The sequence below is a fragment of the Sturnira hondurensis genome, unplaced genomic scaffold, assembly GCF_014824575.4.
Source record: "Sturnira hondurensis isolate 20B ecotype Veracruz unplaced genomic scaffold, ASM1482457v3 Scaffold0000780, whole genome shotgun sequence".
Taxonomy (NCBI): Eukaryota; Metazoa; Chordata; class Mammalia; order Chiroptera; family Phyllostomidae; genus Sturnira; species Sturnira hondurensis.
In genome coordinates, this window is record NW_028073411.1 from 16,252,968 (window position 1) to 16,272,404 (window position 19,437).

Genomic DNA, 19,437 nt, shown 5'->3' on the forward strand with positions numbered 1-19,437 from the left:
TGTGGTGTCCACCCAAGCATCCACTCTGCTAAGGGTCTCCGAGCCTCGCCTGTCCCACCAAAGCAGCACAGGGTGACTAGCGTCCAAGGGCTGCCTCTGTCCCCCCACACCTGGGCATAGGTGGCTCAGACTTGCACTTAGCCTGAGGGGCCCACAGGGAGGAGCCAGGTGAGGAAGGGGCAGTCCCCGGACGCCTGATGCCCTTGGTGGTAAGCACCAAGAAAGGGGGGCTCCACGAGGCACCACAGAGGAAGGCTCAGGGGGGCTCGTTAGGGCTCTACGGGTTCCACGGAGGGCCTGGGCGTAGGAGATGCCCACGCAAGATCAGGAGTAGGAATCGAACAGCAGCTCACTCCATGGCTCGCCCCACATGGAGTGCCGATGGGGGAGGCCTGAGGCATCTCGGGGCGCCCTCTGGGGAGGAGGGCGGTCTGGCAGGGCACTGGTGGGGGCACAGGGTGGGCCCACCGGAGCCCACCCTGTGCCCTTCGAGAGCGTGTCCTGATGCACTTCAGACATTTCCGAGTCAGGGCTGTCACCCTTGGGATCTGCCTCCCCCACTCAACGTCCCCCAAGGAAGCTGGCACGGTGGTCTGGCAGCGGGACGTGGGAGGGGGCGAACTACCTTCAGATCCACAGTCACTGGCTGAGACAGGACCTGGTGCTCCCCGGCCTCGTACAGGTGGCGCAGCCGCAGCAGGACACGGTGGAGGTCAGCCTCAGGCTTCCCTTGACGGCCTAGGACAGAAGGAAGGTGGCCATGAGGACCCCCGATGTACCCGGCACATCACACACACACTCCATTTCACATCCTCATGCTCCCAGAGGCAGCAGACCGGGCCTCCCTCGATGGACGAGGAAGCCAAGGCTCAGAGCCCGAGGCCACACAGCCACTGCACCCAAGGGAAGGTCCCACCCAGGCCCAGAGACTCTAAGGGGTGACTGACGCTGGCATCTGGGAAGTCTCGGTCCAGTCACTGTTGTCATTATGGCCTTGTCCTCCAGGCTTCCAGTGTCTGGAATATTCTCTCCTTCTCTGCCCCTGTCCAGTGCAGTGTGGCCATAGAACCCGAGGCCAGTGCAAAGTGAGCAGAGATGATGCGTCCCTTGCTAGTCACCAGGACTAAGGCAGCAAGTGGTACCCTGGGCCTCCATCAGTGGGTCCCTGGTGACCACAGTGAGAAGGGGTTCCCTGTGGCCCCACTGGGTGGGGGACAAGCGTGTGCTGTCTGCACAGACAGAGCTTGGGGTCCTTAGTTACAGCAGCAAAAGTTTGTAAAATCTCTTCTACGTGGTCCCAGTAGTGGCCTGGGACATGTTCCAGGTCTGGCAAGGCTTCAGGCCCCTGGTCATGGCAGCGGTGGTGAGGGTGGTGGTGAGGGTGGTGCTGAGGGTGGTGGTGAGGGTGGTGGTGAGGGTGGTGGTGAGGGTGGTGCTGAGGGTGATGGTCAGGATGGTGGTCAGGATGATGGTGAGTGTGGTGGTGAGGGTGGTGGTCATTATCCTCTATGTTGTCCTCTTCTTGATCCCACAGACTTACTTTGTGGGTATCAGGTCCCAGGTGGAGCTCTGGGGACCCGAGAGTTGCTGAGGCACAGTCAGCTCTGCCTTTGAGCTGCTCAAGTTCAAAGGGGCAGGTAGGGTGCAATGGGACCAGCCAGGCCCTGGCAGGCATCAGCCCCCTCTGGTCACTGTCATCACCATCTGGTGACACGACTGTGCCCTGCTACATGGAAGCTTGGTGGACAGAGACCCTGCTCCATTGGTCACTGGCCCTTCCCTGGTACCCAGCACAAGAGCCACTTGCTCGGTGAATGAACGGAAGTCCAGGACATTGAGATGAGCGGAGCTCAGAGGTCAGTGGGCTAGCCATCAAGACTGTCGGAGGAGCCTGCAGAGGACGCAGCGCCTGAGTGCAGCCCTGAGGCCGGGACGGGTGTGGACGGCGGTGCAGAGATAGGCGTGGGCTTAGGAAGGATCCCCGGGAGAATCGTGTGGGCAGGACCTGGGCTCGGGTCCAGGCCCACCTTGCCCCTGGTTACTCGACACCTCTCTGTGGGCCTCAGCCACCCCATCTGGCAGATAAAGGACCAGGTGGCCTTGCAGAGCCACAGCCACTGTGTGCAGGGCCCGCCGTGCCTGGCGGCACGATGGCAGGGGTGAGTCTGGCCCTTGGCCACCCGCCGCACCTCCCTGGAGCCTCTGCAGGTGCTCCGTGTGGTTGGAGCTGTAGTTCCAGCCGGGGATGCTCAGGGTCTGCAGGTGCAGACTGGGCGGCAGCGTCACGGCCTCCTGCTGACGGGGCGCTGAGTGACTGTGGCCAGTTTCTGCAAAGCAGATGGCCGGGTAAGGGAGAGGGTGTGGGGTCAGACCCCCCCCATGGCGTTCGGAGCTCTCCACACTGTGGTCCCATCACAGCTTGACAATCCCCAGCCTTGCCACAAGCAGCCCACGCTGCAGGCCCAGACCCCTGCCCAGGCTCCTGCCTTGGCCTTTGCTCCCCCAGGTCCTTCCCCCCAAAAGCCCCTCCTCCCACATGTCCAGCTGCTCAGAAGACAAGCCTGAGAGCTGGACGGACCCTGCATCTCACATGCAGCCATTTCAAACTAAGACGGGGAGACTGAGGCCAGAGAGGTCACTATTTGTTCCAGGTCAGATGAGAAGCTCACACAGGGCCCTGTTTTCCATGCAGGGTCCCGGATGCCAGCTCCTTCCTTGTCTTGTCACCTATGGCTCTCTCTGCTCAGATGACACCTCAGCCCCTGCTCCCTCTAGGAGATGCCTCTTTCCTCTCTGGGCTGCAGCTAGAGCTACCACCTCCCCACAGTACCCCAGCCACAGTGATTGGGCCAGGCTTGGGTCACCTGATCCCATCAGGACCAATCAGAAACTTTCCCTGGGACTTTAGCCCTGGAGACCCAAAGTCCAAGTCTCAAATCACTTGTGGGGGGAAGACCTGTGGCCCCAGAGCTGCTCACAGCCAAGCCCCCGGTGGAGGGGAAAGACGCTCCACAGGCAGAGAGAAGCACGGGTGACAAAAGGAGGGAGAGGGAGAGGGACAGTCTCGTGAAGGTTCCAGCCTCCTATCCCAGTTACACCTCTGCCTTTCCCTCAGTTATGAAACCTCAGAATAAAGTCTCCAGTGGCTCAGACTTCCACGTTGGAGTCCTCTCACTTGCAGCCAACAGAGACCAGGGTGAGGCCGGCTGGACAGAGCCGACCACAGCCACGGAGCTCACTCAGACACGGCACATCCCGTGTGGGAAAGACTGCCTTTGCCAGGAAGGACCACGACTGACCCGGGAGCACCCCATGCCCCTGCTAGCCAATCAGAGCCGCTCCCGGAATCTGCAGCATGGGACCTGGCGGGGACAGGCAGGTGCTCAGGGCAGGGCTGGGAGAGAGACGGCCCGGGAGGCTCAGAGCCACCCTGCCTGCTGTGGGCCCTGGGCCACTGCCAAGCTCCCCGTCTGTCCGCGAGCCTCCCCTGGCTCCGGACCCCCAGCTGCTCCTCAGGGTCCTCTACTGACAAACACGAGGACTTGGGTGCCTCTCTCAGAGTGAACCCGTGACCTCACCTCGGCCGGCAGTATCGCACTACCCTAATCCCACAGGTCACCAGACCCTCTCCGGCCCCTCTCCAGCCCCACTCCCTGCTGCCCTGTGTCCTGGACCCGTCTGGCCACATCTCAGAGGACACCCCATGAGGACTGTCTGAGGAGAGGACTGGGCCCTGCACTTCCACAGCCTGCCCTCACAGCCTGGCCCTGAGGGCACCCGCCCAGGACCACCCTGGCCCAACTGGCTCCTTCTGGGCACCCCCATACCGATCAGCCTCTCCAGCACCATGACCGGCTGGTGCTGCAGGGCCAGCCCGCTCCTCTGGCGCAGGCGGGCGGTCACTGGCCGGGGTCCCAGCAGGAGCCAGAACACCGGGCGGACAATCGAGGTGTCATTCAGTGTGACATTGTAGTCCAGGGACAGTTCCAAGTTGTTCCACAGCCGGCGGTGGAGCATGACCTGCAGGGAAGGACAGGGTGATGCCCCTCACACCTGGGGGCTATGGGGCGGGGCGGGGCCAGCCAGGCCGGGAGGGGCTTCCTACCTCCACCTGCCCCTTCCCCTGGCTGGAGACGCCGTGCGCCTGCTCCGATAGCAGCACCAGCCGGCTCCTGCTGTCCTCGATGTAGGCTGTCTGCGCCATGGGGTAGTAGTTCTGTGGGCACAACATGGCCAGGGGCACCAGGCAACAGGTGAGTGTGGCCTCCTGGTCAGGGGTTGCCTCCGGCCACCCCAGCCAGCCCCTAGCTCAGGCACAGTAGCAGCTCAAGGCAACCTGGGGGAGGGGCTCTGAGTTCGGAGGTAGACAGATGGGAGCTCATGTCCGGCTCTCCTGCCCCCTGGCCACATGAGCTGGAGAACTAAGCCCACTCAAGCCCCCCATTTGTCCTTCTGTAAATGGGGCACAGAGACGCACTCTGGACACAGAGGCAGGTCGTGGGCCATATGGGCCTGATGGGGGCCCTCGGCCATGGTGCTGACGTATAAGGGCCCCACGAGCCTGGTCCCCCATGGCAGGATGTCCTGGGGCTGACCGACTAAATGACCTGGGACTGGGGGCCTGCCCCAGAGGATGAAGGCCAGCAAACAGAGAGAGTGGGGAACAGAAACTCAAGGAAGGCAGAGCAGGGTGGGGACCCTGCGCTGTGATTGGCTGGCCTCCAAGGGAGGGAGATCACAAAGGTACATCAAGGGTGTATGAGGTGCCCAGCACCCTGCCTCACCTGGATTCTTCCAGGGGACCCTCACAGCTCTGGGGTGAGGGGTTACCCCCACTCCCAGGAGGGCTCCCAGGCACAGGGAGGCTAAGTCACCTGCCCAAGGTCACCCAGCCTGGGGCCAAAGGCTATGGGAGCTGACCCTGGCATCAGACTCCGGGCCACACTCACTGTGGCCCCACTGCCCACAGTGTCCTGGGCTGAGAACGCAGGTCAGGTCCCGCTTAGCCAGCCGGATGCCACCCCCTCCTTCACAGAATGGCTCTCTGATGAGGCCCTCCTCGTACAGAAGAGGAAACTGAGGTATAGACAGGACCCTCAGGGACTTTCCTCCATGCACAGTGGCCACGGAGTTCAGACACCAGGTTAACTGGAGCCTGGGTCTCGAGGCCCTAAGGACAGCATGTGGGCTGGGTCCAGAAGGCTCTCCCCAGAGCCTCTGCGGCCACAAGCCGGTGGGAAAGTGCCCTCAGGGCTGCACCAGTGGGCGCCGTGCCCACAGGAACCGCAGGCGTACCCGGGAGATGGTGTTGTTGGCGTGGCGGTGGTAGGGCCTGCGCTGCACCTGGAAGCCGTTGCTGTCCGAGTAGAGGGTCTGCCCGCTGGACAGGCTGGTGCCGGTCCGCAGCACAGCCTCGCGGTTCAGCTGCAGGGGGCCCACCTGGAACTGCTGCTCGATGCGGTGGCACAGCAGGTCCCCGTTGTAGCCACTTGGCACGTGGGCCAGGCGGGAGTAGATGGCGTACGTGGGATTCTTGGTGTTCACCGTCCTGGAGGGAAAGTGCCGAATCAGGAGCACCTCCCAGAACCTCTGGGTGCTCTCCCCTCCCCCTTCCCTCCACTCCTGCCCTTTTCTCTCTCCCTCCCTCCCCGCTGCTTCCCTCCCCCCTCCTTCTCTGCCTGCCTTCTGCAGGCGGCAGGGCACCCAGGTGCGTTCTCAGGGACAGGAGGAGCCCAGTGCCCCACGGAGCGATGATGCGGGGCTCCAGCCAGGCCTGACGGCCTCTGTCTGTGCAGTTAGTGGGGATGCAGGCGGCCCCTTGTGTGTGTGTCCCTGGCCCCATGGGCTCCCGTCCCAGCACATGCAGATGGAACCACGGTGCCATTCACTTCTTCATCCGACTTCCATCAGGCGATGACCGTGTGCCGGGCGCAGGCCCAGGAGCTGGCCATCTGAGCAGAGATGGGCCCTCAACACCTGCCCGCGTGCACCTACTGTGTGCTGGGCACAGCCCGCACAGAGGCCAGTGCACCTGTAGAAGTACTGCCGGATCTCTGTCATGAGAGTCCCGTGTACGATCTCCATCCCCACTGCTTTCCACGCAGGGCTCGCGGGCTGCCCAGGCGCAAACACGTAGTTGTCAGACACGGGGCCCAGGTTCGTGTCGCCATTGACGTGGTACTCCAGGAACTCCTGGGTGACACGGACCGTCCGGTTACTCTGTCTGCCAGGTGGCAAAGAGAACACCGTGTTGCTGTCGGGGATAGTGTCTGCCGGGTGCCACCCTCAGGAACCGGAACCAGCTGCCCCCCCACACAGTCACCAGCTGTGAACGGGGAGGGGAGTGACGAGCACAAAGGCTCCGTGAAGCTCAGGCACTTGGTTCAGATAAAAGCCCTTCACACCATGGCTGGTGTGGCTCAGTGGATTGAGCACAGGCCTGCAAGCCAAGGGGTTGCCAGTTCGATTCTCAGTCAGGGCACATGCATAAGTTGTGGGCCAGGTATCCAGTGGGGGGCGCCTGAGAGGCCACCACACATTGATGTTTCTCTCCCTCCCTTCTCCTTCCCTTCCCCTCCCTCTAAAAGTAAATAAATATAATCTTTTAAAAAACAAAACCCTTCACATTCCATCCAATCCCCTCCCTGCCCCTGAGTGGGTCACAGAGGAGGAGGGGACAGAGGCTGTGTGACAAGCCACAGGGGCACAAGCACAGGGCTAACCCTGCCACAGAGGAACCTGCCCACAGAGGTGGTGCGGGGTCACCCAGGTGGCCGGCGGCAGCGGCCAACCCTCCCCCTTCCAGCAGCCCCTACAGTACAAGGATGGGTTTTTTCATGCTGACTCGAGCTGTCCGGAGGTCCCACTCCAGAGCCCTCAGCCACTTCCCGTGGTCAAACACTCATGACCCCACAGGCAGGGGTTATAAAGCCATCTCTCCGCCAAGGCTCCGCAGCGGGCGCTGTAACATCGCCCAACATCCCACTTGTAGGAGGCACGCAGCCAGGACGCAGGCCCACTGCCACGCCGCAGCTCCCACCTGCCCAGTCATTGGGGTCTGGGGGAGGGTGGGGCGGGGGGCGGGGAGGCCAGAGCCTGTCGACGCAGATTTGGGCCACGGACCTGTGAGGTCTGAGCCATGCATTCCCACCAGCGTGTCGCCCTGCCAGGCAGCCGAAGGAGAAGAGACACCTCTACACCCACTCTGGGGCTTTCTTAGGGATGGCGCTGGAGACGGGGAGGAAGAGCAGGCATCCAAGAAGCCCCTCTGAGCCCCTCGAACGGAGGGAAGAGAGGAGAACCCCCTCTGCCGGTCTGGCTCCCATCTGCTCCCAGGCTCCCCGCCTCGCTTCCTCCATAAACACCCCCTGGAGCCACCAAGGAAGTGAAAAGGCCCCCACAAATCAGGAGATTGGCTGATCACACCTGACAAGGGACTTTTATCCGAAAGAGATAAAGAACTCCTACAAGTGAGGAATAAGGAGACAGCCCAGCTTTAAAATGGACAAAGGATGCACGCAGACGTCTCACCAGGGAAGACATACAGACGACCAGTGGGCACAGCAAGAGACGCTTGTCACCAAGGTCAGCGGGGAGATGCAAATCAAAACCACCTGGAGGTACCACTTCACACCCCGAGGCTAGCTGTCATCGAAAAGACAGGCCCTGACACATACTGGGAACAAAGTGATCCCCACAGACGTGGTGGGGACTGGAAAATGAGTGGTCGCTGTGGGAGACAGCCCGGCAGCTTCTCAGAAGGCTAAATGCAGGTCCTTACTGTTTACCCTAGCAATGCCACACCGAGGGACCTACCCAAGAGAAAGGAAAGCTGTGATCGCACACAAGCACACATGTACTTCGCCATAGCAGCATTATTCTTAAGAGCCAAAGAGTGGAAGTGACCCAAAGGCCCATCAGCTATAGGCTGGACAAATAAAGGCAGTGTGTGGAAGCAGTGGAATATTACTGAGCCCTGAACAAGGAATGCGGTACTCGACAAATGCACACTGTGAATGACCCTCGGAAATGTGGTGCTACGTGCCAGAAGCCAGTCACGAAAGGACCACATGTGGTCTGCTTCCATTTTATGAAATGTCCAAACCCAGAGAGGCAGGAAATAGATTAGACCTGCAGGGGCCCTCGGGGAGAGGGAAATGGGGAGCGGGAAATGGGGAGCGTGTGTCTTCTCTTCGGGGTGATGAACACATCCTGAAACCAAATGTGGTGAGGCTTGCGCAACTCTGCGAGCGCACTCAGGTCCATCGACACTCACAGTTTAAAGAGGCCAATTGTGCGACATGTGGATCACATGTCACACATACAGCTGTTATCACCATACAGCTGATCACCGATGCAGCTGTTATCCAGCCCCACACCGAGCCTGCGCTGGGGCCTGGGCGGTGCGCTCCCCACTCCCACCCCGGGCCTCTGCACAGGCGGCTCCCTTCTGTGGAACGGCTGCACCTCGGCTGTGCCGGTGGATTCTCGGGCCCCTCACGGCCTCAGGCTTGACCCGGGGTGTCCCCTCAACCCCAAAGCCTCCCCTGAGCACCCCACTCCCAGCTCCAACAGCTTCCCCACCTCAATGATGCATCAGGCGCTGGTTTTGCAGTTTAGCCCATTAGAACTTCGGGGAGCCCCGTAAGAGACTCCCCTTTCCTCAGCTGAGTCCAGAGCAACTGAGAGCCAGATGGGCACAGGCAGATGGACAGAAGGACCTGGCTTACACACTGGCATCCAAGGGCTGGGAGAAAGGGGTGGTGAGCGGGAGGCAGCCCTCGCCAGGGCAGCCCAGATGGGGCCTGGGGCCCCGGTGAAGGACACCCAAACCAGGGTCAGATTCCACCTTCTTCCACCTGATCGGTGAGCTCAGAACACGTCGGGGGCTGTACCCCATTTCTGATGGCTCCCCACACTGCCTGCTCTCAGTCCTCCTACCAGCCACACACTCTCAAAAAGGACCCCATTTAGAGGGACATCCCAGGGGTGGCTGAGGCTGAGCGCCAGGCGACACTCCCCTCGCAGCCACGCCCCCCTCCCTCTCCTCCTCCTCCTCCCTTCCTCTGGGGGTCCTCCCAAACTGCCAGCTGACGGTCCCTTCAGGAGATGGAAGCGGGGGTTCTGGCACAGGTGGCTGGGCCAGAATGAAAACTACTGGGAAAGTGGCTTGAGGGGGGACAGGGTTGGCCCCTATACCCCCCTGAGGGAGGCCTCCCCAAGAGTCAGCTGCCCGCTCTGCTGTGAAGAGGTAGCTCCAGATTGAGTGAGGACCAGCATGGATGTGTGAATGGGTAGAATGATGGGTGGATGGCAGAGTGAATGGATGGGAACGGGGTGTGGATAAACGGGCAGGTTAGGTGGGAGAATGGACACATGGATGGATGAAGAGATGAGTGGGTGGGTGGTAGTCGGCAGGTGGGAGACAGCGGTGGGTGAGCGAATGAATACATGGGGGGATGGGGAGTTTGGTGGGTGGGTGAGTAGATGAGTGAATGTTAGGTCCCTCTAAGTTTTAAAAAGTGAGTAAAATGAATACTATATTTGTTCCCTGGGGTGGGGGATCCTTTAACACCCCTTTTTCCCCAGAATCAACAGCTCTGGAACAAAAAAGTTTAAGACAGACTTTCTTGCCCTGGCCAAAACTCATGCTCCTAGAAATAAAGATGGTAAAAGACAGAAAGTCCTCCACCACCACCAGGTTCTTCTCCCAGCAGATGAGGAAATAAAGGCCCAAGTGAGGGAAGGCCAGCCTGGGCCAGGCAACGCCTCCGCCTCAGAGCCAGCCATGACCGCCCCTCACCTCTCCCAGATGCTGTGCATCAGGTTGGTGTCCCAGTCGAAAAAGACAGTGTAGCACCCATTGTCCACGGGCACCAGGCGCCTGCCTCGGGGCCCAATGTGTCTCCTTAGCCTGCGGTCAAACTTGGAGGTGAAAACCTTGGTGGCGTCGGCTGCTCCATCACCCTTCTGGGCCTCCTTGGTGGGCCTGATGCTATAGTACCGGTAACTGAGGCCCGGGATTGTGGCCAGCACATGCAGGTCATATTTATGTGGTGCCTCCTTTGCTTTCTGGACCTGCAGGGCCAAAGGTACGGGATGTGACAGGTGTTTCAGGGCTGGAAGACACCAGTCTCCTCGGTGAGCCTCAGCTCGCCCTTCTCCTGGGTGGGGCGCTCACTGCCCAGGGGGTGGCAGGGTCCTCCCACCGCCGCACTGAGCTGAACTCCCCTCCTTGCATCTGTCCTGCTCAGTGGGACCCATCCCTGGCCTCATCTCCCTCCCCTGCTTCCCCCCCTCTGGGCACCAGCATTACCAACTGCCCTTCCTTCCCAACATGCCTGCTGTTTGCTGCCTCTGAGCCATCACTCATGCTGTTCCCTCTAACTGGAAGGCCTTCTCTGAGAAGGGGGCAACCTTATTCCCCAATCCTCTAATTTTGCATGAGGGGTGCTTTCAGGGTACCCCCTGGCCTTTCTCACCCCCCGTTCTCTGATCTGGGGAGGGGACTTGAAGAACATACAGGGCACATTCAGCGCCACTCCTTACTCTCTAGGGAGAACATGCCCCCAGGGGAGGCCTTTTGGGGAGCCCTGTGAGCACACCCACAATTGCCACACAGCCCCTCCCACCCAGGCTCCGTCTGAAACGCAGCAGACATCTTGTCCCCCCACACCCTGCTCTAGTGGTTTTCCTCCACCATCAGGGTCACAGTCTGTATTTTCTCATTCCGTTTACTGCCTGTCTCTCCAGCTGGAACTCAGGCCCCCAAGGGCAGGGCCTTTGGTTAGAATGGTATCCCAGTGCAGAGACCAAGGCCTGACACAGAGTGGGTGCTCTGGAACATCATTCAGTGTTTTGCTCTAAGTGGAGCGTGGAGCTGCGTTTGGCGGGAAGGGGCGTTATGTGCCGGGTGTGCACAAACCAGAGCCCTCCTCCAGCCCCTCCGGGTCAGATGGACTCCCCCTCCTCCATCTCAGCTGAGGACGGCTGCCCGGCTCCCAGGCCATCACTCCACGCCTTGACTCTTTGTTTCTGTGTCTTTCCCTTTCCCACAGTGCCCTGGCCAGAGACACGAAGCTCAGCCCAGAGCCGCCGGAACCAGCCCAAAGGGGCGTGTGCTGAATGGCTGGCTGACAGCAGCTCCTCCTCTGCCGCCTGGGGAGGGGCCACAGGGTGGCAGGCTAGGTGCCCTGGGGCGCCTGGTTGGGCTCCAGGCAGCAGAGGAGGGGAGCAGGGACCACAGGTACACCCTGGTGTGGGGGTGCTGGGGAGAGGCAGCATGGGCCTCTGCCCCCAACCTCAGCACCCCCACAAAGCCCCTGTGAGGACACCTGAAGGCCTGTCCCGGGAGGAGTGGAAATTCACATTAGACTCTAAATAGTCCTCAGGGGAGAGGGAGGGTGAGTGTGTCCCACGCTGTGCACACCACACCCGATATCCTCCAGGGAGGGGACAGTACCTGGGAACATCTGGCCATGCCAGACACCCAAGGCCCACCCTGAACATCCCACAGGTCCTCCGTGGACACCCCCCACGTTGACGTCCTCGGTGAGGGTGGGGTTGGGGATGTTCACTTCAGCTGCTCCCACTCCCGGGAGTGCCTGGCCCGAGCAGGGGTCAGCAGTGGCAAAAATCACGCCCATACCTGTGCGGGCACAGAGTGGCCTGACTCATCTGTGACACTGGCCTTGGAGAAGTCCACAGTCAGGCTGACAACAGTGGTGACCGTCCAGGCCAGCGGGTTGTAGACCGCAGCAAGGCGAGCCTCAGTCGCAGGGCCTGCAACGGCGCACAGGCCTCACACGCTGTCATGGGGCCCCTGGGTGCAGGAGAAACAGGCGGCGAGCCCCAGCCCTGCGGAGCCCCCAGGGAACCCAAGGAGAGGGAGGGGGCGGCGGGGGGGGGTCAGCCAGGCAGGGTATTCCACACCGCCCCACACGTGCCCCAGTCCCTGTTCCCAGGCAGGGAAGGCAGCAAGGGAGCAGCGCCCCCCTCTGGACAGCTGAGGTTCCCCATGCTCCTCACTCACCTGCCCAACTGAGGAGGAAAGGGAGGCCCAGAGAAGCAGTCACCCACCCAAGGGGACCCTGCTCCCGAGGCCTGGCTCCCAGAATTTGAGTGCCTGCCCTGAGTTCATCAATTCTCTGGAGCCTGGAAAGTCGAGTCCAGTTGCCTAGCCCAGCTTCCCAGATCCCTGTGGTATGAACCCAAAACCCCTCTCTGGCCCACCCTGTGCCCCACCCAGCGCCCCACCCACTGTGAGCCCCGGCCACGTCCAACGACCCCTGAGCACACTGCACGGTGTCCAGCCCCCACCTCTGCCCAGGCTGCCGTGGCAATGCCTCCCCGTCAGCCGTCACCGCCCACTCCTCGCTTGGGGTGCCACCCACGTAACCTCGTGGGAAGGAACTGCCACCCAGGCACTGCAGTCACTGCCCTGGTTCTAGCTCTGTCCACAGCTGTCCCTCCCACCAACACCAGTCCCTGTGGGCAGGGGTTGGGATGGGGCCGTTCACAGACACAGAGGGGAGGCAAGACGAGCACAGTGCCAGGGTGCAGGCTGAGGGTGGGGATGCGGGGCAGGGCACAGCCTTCTGCACAGAAAGTCTTTCTGGGTTTGAAACCCCCTCGGGCCCCTCAGAGGGGTGTGGTCATCCCTGCGTCCTCATGAAATGCTCACAGTCACAGGCGCCGCACCGAGATGACATGTACCCAAGCTGAGCTCAGGAGCTCAGCCAGGAGCCAGGAGCGTGCCAGGAGCCAGGCTGAGGCCAGGTCCCCGAGGACACCTGCTCCCTCTGCCCTCAGAGCAGGGCCGAGGGTTCGACCCTTTCCTGCCTGTGTGACCCCAGGCAAGCCCACGGCCGCGTGTCTGTGTGTCCTCAGCTAGCGCACAAGGCCAGCAGCCATCCTCGCTGGCATACAGGCCACGGGGCACCATGCCGACTGCTGTGGGGAGTGGGCTGGGCCAGTGGCCAGCACTGCCTTGTGCAGGGCGAGCAAGCAGGGGCTTAGGGAGGTGACGGCACCTGTCCGAGGTCAGGCCGAGGGTCAGAGCACATGAGGCAAGTGACTCCTGAGTCTGAAGTTCAGGTGGTCCAGGCCCCCTCCCCGGACCTCCAGGCTCTCTTCTCAGGAGACCAGAGCCCCGCCAGTCCTCAGGTCCCCAGCCCACCCTGCAGGGCCTTGCTTACCTGTGTGGGCTCGGGCTGTGTCCAGGGCAATGGAGGACATCAGCTGGAGCACGCCCCGAATCCCCGCACGCAGGTGCTCCACGAACATGTCGCTCACCTTGATGGCCTCCGTCCCGGTGACAGCGTCATGGTGTTGGACCTGCGGTCCCCACCAGGCAAGGGAACAGTGGGGTCAGGACTCGCTGCTGCAAAGCACTCCCTGGGCACCTGGCGGCACCCAGCCAGGCACCCTTCTTCTCTGCAGGAGCAGGGAGAGGGGCAGGTCCCGGTGCCTCCCACGCCACAGAGAGCAAACTGAGGCTCAGGGAGGCTGACCTTGCTGTCATTTTCTGACCTTGAGGAAACCTGCCGCCTGAGTGAGTCCCCCACCTCGGGCAGACAGCAGACTGTAGGAAGGGACCTGTCCTGGCTTCCCATCCGTGGCATTGCCTTCCCTGGGGGTGTAAGAGCCACCGGGCTCCCTGGGAACAACCCGTGGCGCGGCAGTCGCGGGCCCCTGGGCTGTGCTCATTACGGCATTTGACTGCCCTGCCGCCCAGCTGGGGGCGCACGAGGTTCTCGTGGTGCAGGGGGGAGGTGGGGCTCAGAGAGGGAACGCCCGTGCCTGAGCCCTCACCACGGGGCTGAGGCCACCCCCAGGCAGGACCCTGGACACAAGGCTGCTCCGCTTTGCCCTTGGCCCTCCCAGTCAATTCGGCTCTAAAGCTCCCCGGAGCCCCCAGCCGATGCTGTCAGAGGGCCCCACGTCACCCTACCCCAGCCTTGTCACCAAAAATGACCTCAGTGCTCTCATCTGTGAAGTGGACCCCAGGGACCAGGGGCTGGATACGGATGGCCCTGCACAGGAGGTTCCCGTCCTGCAACAGTCACGGGAAAGTGTGACGTCACCTCAGACACGGCCCAGCGGAGCTGCTGGAGCTGCTTCAGGGCCCAGGCGGGGTCCAGGGCCCAGCGGGGGGCGGGCCACATGTGGCGTGTGAACATGGACTCCCCGGCGTGCAACAGGGCACCGGCCCGCCTCGCCAGCCCCTTCAGCTGGCTGCGGGACGTGTAGAAGCCGGTCCAGGCCTTTAGTGTTTCTGGGAGACAAGGGCCAGTGTGGGTGTGGGCTTCCTGCCCACGGAGCTCCCCAAGCCCAACCCCAGAGGAGCTGGGGCCAGAGAGGGCACAGTCAGCATGGGTCACTCAGGAAGGCTTTGGGGTGGCCGTACCCAGGGCTCCTGCACCGGCCAGGCCAGGAACTGCCCCAGGGTGCTGCAGGTCCTGGTGGGGACAAGAACGCCCAGGGAGGACAAGGGAAGACTGCTCCCGCCTGTGAGGGAGGGCCTGGAGCCCTGGGGGTGCAGAGTGTGAGACGAGGGGACAGGCAGGACCCAGCTGAGAAGGGCCCAGAACACTGCAGTAGCCTGTGTGTGTGACTCGGGACAGTGGGGCATCCCAGGCAGGCCTGCATTACAGTGGCTCCCACTGATGGCTGGGGAGGAAGGGCAGGGGGTGGCTGGAAGGAGCTGGGAGACCCCAGCAGTCGCTGTCTGACCCAGACAGAGGATGAGCCCTGACTAAGGTGGGCGGGGAGGGCCGAGTGCCTCTAGGCCTGTTCCTGCCTCCTGCCTCCTGCCTCCTGCCTCCTGCGGGGCCTGGGCTGGGCCTCCCTTCCCTGTCTCCCCTAGGACTTGTGCCAGACTGAGACAGGGAGCCATATCTCGGGGAGGAGAGGTATGGGGTAGGGAAGGAGGAGGCCATGGCTGGGGCCTCAGATAGACCTGGTCCTCCACGGCTCCAGGGCCACACTGAGGGTCCACATCAGGCAAGGACACGCCAACACCTGAGCTCTGCACCCAGCACCAGCCTGGCCTGCAGCCCTCCTACATGTCCAGTGCCATCGGGCAGACCCTCCACATTCACGGGGCCCCCTCCAGGAGCCAAGCTTCCCTGGGCACACCCACTGGGCATCGCTTCTCCCCACCCACCCGGAGGCTGGCAGAACGACCCAGACTCTACCCACCCGGCTCACATGGGGGGGAGCAGAGGACAGGCCTGGGAGGGGTGCACCTGCGGGCCTGCCTTAGCCTCCTCAGCAGGGGCTGCATGGTCACACCCAGGGCAGGACCTGGCCCTGCGGGACCAGGGATGACATGGTAATTAGTAACAGCTGCATCTGCTGAGCCCCTGCCCTGTGCTGGACACTAAGCTATGAGCTTTCCTGGTTTCACTTTATTTCTACAAACCCATAGACTAAGGACCATTCATGTCCTCATTTCACCGAGGCACAACAGTTCCCTGACTTGCACGCAGCCGTGACGCAGGCTCAGCCCGAGACCATCACTCCTAACCCTGCACTGGGCTGGTCATAGCCCATGAGGCCCCAAGGACACAACTGTGCAGCACACAGGGTCCCCCAACTATGACCTTGTAAGAATAAAGGGAAAGTTGGGGCATGCGGACACATAGAGGAGCCACCTGGTGGAGCCTGCATGTCAGGGAAGGTCCAGCAGGAGGCGACATTACAAGATCAGCAGAACTGATGCAGCAAGGGAAGGCGGGAGAGGGCACTTCCAGCCGGGGGCACTACCAGGGCAAATGCACGGAGGAAGGAGCCTGCTGCATGTGGGCAATGCTGCGAGCCAGGCTTCGCGTGTGTGCGGCAGCCAGGATGTCCTGGTGGGACAGGCAGGTGGGGACGGGGCCAGCCTCCCAGGCTGCAAGAGCAGGACAGAGCAGACACTGCATTGAGTACTCACCATCACACCAAATGGTCACCCTTGACCCCCAGAGGCTGGTACCTGAGGAATAGGGCAGGAAGTCCTGGTGGCGGCGGACCTGCCAGGTGACATTGTGAGCGTGCACAGCGCGAAAGTAGTCGCCCAGAGTGGCGTACTGCGCCGTGACACCGAGCTCAGAGGAGTGTTGGTTGATGTAGCCCAGCAGGAGGTCCATGTTGGCGAACTGCACCGTGGCGTTGAAAAACTGCCTGTCGCATCCCTGCAGGCGGGACGCCGGGGCAACGTCCTGTCCTGAGAGCAGGGCTCAGCGCAGGCCGAGGGGTTCAGTCCTGTCACACCTTCCCACCCACCACAGAGGCCATCAAGTCCCCAAACCAGCTCCCGCAGCCGAACCCCCTGGCATTTCCTCCTCCCACTCCTTCTCTCTTTCGTCTGGACCACATGTATCTCCTATACTTGTTTATCTTCCATCTTATAAGGGGGAGCTTGTACCTTTTGGCCACCTCCGCCCACATCTGACAGCCACAGAGCTGCTTGCTCTCTTTTTCTGTGTTTTTTGTGTGTGTGTGCATTTTTTTAAATCTTCACCCAAGGATACTTTTTTCCTTGTTTTGAGAGAGAGAGGAAGGGAGAAAGAGAAACATCGAATGGCTGCCTCCTGTACATGCCTGGACCGGGGATCAAACCCGCAACCTTCTGGTTAGGGGTCACCACTCCAGCCAACCAAGCAGCACCAGCCAGGGCTCTGCAGTGTTTTTAAATTTCACATGTAAGTGATATTGTACAGTCTTCTCCTTCTCTGATTCATTTCACTCCCTTGCATTTCTAAAAGCCATTTACGACTCACCAAGATCATTAATTATAATACTATGATAAGTATGAATACCAACGATAATAGCCATGACTCACATTTATTGACCTGAACATCATTTTCAAAAAGGCAGTTAAAGTCAAAATTGCTAGAAATATACCACCTACCAAGACCGGGTAAGAAAAAACAGAAAAGGTGAACAGACATATTACTAGCAAAGAGATTGATCAGAAATCAAAAAGCCCTAAACAAACATAAGCCCAGGACCAGAGCACATCACTGGTTAATGTTATAAAATACTGAAAGAAGAAAACAGAAGAGAAGAGAACATTTCCAAACTCACTTATGAGGCCAGCATTACCCTGAAATCAGACAAAGACATCACAAGAATAGAAAAGTACCAGTCAATATCCTGAGTGACCATAAATGCAAAAATTCTCAACAAAATATCAGCAAACTGATTTCAAAAACACACTAAAAAGATCATACACCATGACCAAGTGAGACTTATTCCAGGGATGCAAGGGTAGGCCGACACCCACTGGTCAATCGATGTGAGATATATCACATTAACAAAATGAAGGATAAAATCCTACATTCAGGTCAATAGATGCAGAAAAAGCATTTAACAAAATTCTACATACATTTATGATTCTGAAAAAAACCCTCAACAAAGAGGATACAGAGAGAACATACTTCAACACAATGAAGGTCATCTATGACGAGCCCACAGCCAACATCAGACCCAGTGGAGGAAAACCGAAAGCTTTTCCTCTGAGATCAGCCGCAAGACAAGAGTGCCTTCCCTCACCGCTTTTAGTCAGCATAGTTTTGGAAGCCTCAGCCACAGCAATTAGGCAAAAAGAAATAAAAAGCAACCAAATTGGAAAGGAAGAGTAAAACTGTTCTTATTCGCAAATGACAGTATACAGAGGGAACCCTAAAGAATCCACCAAAACAGTCAGAACTAATAAACAAACTCAGTAAAGTTGCAGGATACAAAATCAATACACAAAAATCAGCTGCATTTCTATACACTAATAAACTATCAGAAAGAAAACTTTGCCCTGACGGCTGTGACTCAGCACATCAAGTGCCAGCCTGCGAGCCAAAGGGTCACCGGTTCAATTCCCAGCCTAGATGACACGCCTGGGTTGCAGGCCAGGTCCCCAGTAGGGGGCACATAAGAGACAACCACATGTTGATGTTTCTCCCTCTCTCTTCTCCCTCCCTTCCCCTCTCTAAAAGTAAATAAATAAAATCTTTTTTAAAAAAGAAAGAAAAATGTATAAACAATCCCATTTATGATTGCATTAAGAAGGATAAAATACCTAGCAATAAATTTTACCAAGAAGGTGAAAGACCTGTACACTGAAACTACACAACACTGATGAAAAAAATTGAAGAAGACACAAATATATAGGTTGGAAGAATTATTACTGTTAAAATGTCCATATTACCCAAAGCAATCTACAGAGTCGATGCAATCCCTACCGAAATTCAAATGGCATTTTTCACAGAAATAAAACGATCCAAATATTTGTAGGGAACCACACACACACAAAAAAACCCACCCAAACAGCAAAAGCAATACTGAGAAAGAAAAACAAAACTGGACATATCAAGTTGATCAAATTTTACTACAAAACTATAGTAATCAAAACAGTAAGGCATTAGCATAAAAACAATCACATTGATCAATGAAACAGAAAAGAAAGCACAGCAATAGTCCTATTCATGTATGTTCAATCAATTTATGACAAATTAGCCAAGTATATACAATGGGGAAAAGACAGTCCCTTCAATAAATGGTGTTTTAAAAACTGGACGCCCATGAAAAAGAATGAAAGTGGACCAGTCTTTCACACCACACACACAAACTAACTCAAAAGGATTAGAGACTTCCCCATGAGCCCTTAAACCATGAAATTCCTAAAAGAAAGCACAGCTAACCAGCTCTTTGACATCAGCCTCGGTGGTGAGTTTTTGGCTCTGACACCACACACAAACACAACACAACCACACACACAAACACAACAAAAGCAAAAATAAACAGGAGGGACTATAACCAAGCTAAAAGCTTCTGCAGAGCCAAGGAGACCATCAAGATGAAAAGGCAACCTACCAAATGGGAGAAAATACTTGAAAATCATGTATTTATAAAAGGCTTAACATCCAGAATATATAAAGAGCTCATACAACTCAGTAGCAAAAAAATCAAACGATCCAACTTCAAAATGGGCAAAGGATTTGCGTAGACATCACTCCACGGAGGACACCCAGGTGGCGACGGGCCCATGAAAAGGGGCTCAGCACCACTCGCCATCAGAGAGACGCAAGTCGGAACCACCAAACCGGATCGCCTCACACGGATCCCCGTGGGAATGGCTGTCACCACCAAGACAAGAGACAAGTGTGGACAAGGACGTGGAGGAAAGGGCACCCTCTGGCACTGTCGCCAGGCATGCAAATCGGTGCAGACACTGTGGAAGACAGTATGTAGGTTCCTCAAAAAATCAAAAATAGAATTACTATATGACCCAGCAATTCCACTTCTGGGTGTTTAGCCAAAGAAAACAAAACACTAATTCTACAAGACATGTGAACCTGTGTTCATAGCAGCATTATTCACAACAGCCAATACGTGAGAGCAACCTCAGTGTCCACCGATAGATGAATGAAGAAGTGAGGTACATAGACTTCTGGC

At 58.5% G+C, this 19,437-nt stretch overlaps 1 protein-coding gene across 1 annotated transcript in view; it reads right to left on the reverse strand.

The window, feature by feature from the left end:
- Window positions 1–19,437, reverse strand: part of MAN2B2 (mannosidase alpha class 2B member 2) — a 30,666-nt gene that overhangs the window by 2,119 nt on the left and 9,110 nt on the right. The window contains exons 7-17 of the mRNA XM_037046147.1: window positions 15,980–16,178; window positions 14,085–14,275; window positions 13,197–13,335; window positions 11,648–11,799; window positions 9,803–10,077; window positions 6,032–6,223; window positions 5,296–5,548; window positions 4,106–4,216; window positions 3,828–4,020; window positions 2,190–2,327; window positions 626–738 (exon numbers count right to left, since the gene is read on the reverse strand). Of these exons, the coding sequence (XP_036902042.1) occupies window positions 626–738; window positions 2,190–2,327; window positions 3,828–4,020; window positions 4,106–4,216; window positions 5,296–5,548; window positions 6,032–6,223; window positions 9,803–10,077; window positions 11,648–11,799; window positions 13,197–13,335; window positions 14,085–14,275; window positions 15,980–16,178 (1,956 nt within the window). The remainder of the gene's footprint in view (window positions 1–625; window positions 739–2,189; window positions 2,328–3,827; window positions 4,021–4,105; window positions 4,217–5,295; window positions 5,549–6,031; window positions 6,224–9,802; window positions 10,078–11,647; window positions 11,800–13,196; window positions 13,336–14,084; window positions 14,276–15,979; window positions 16,179–19,437) is intronic.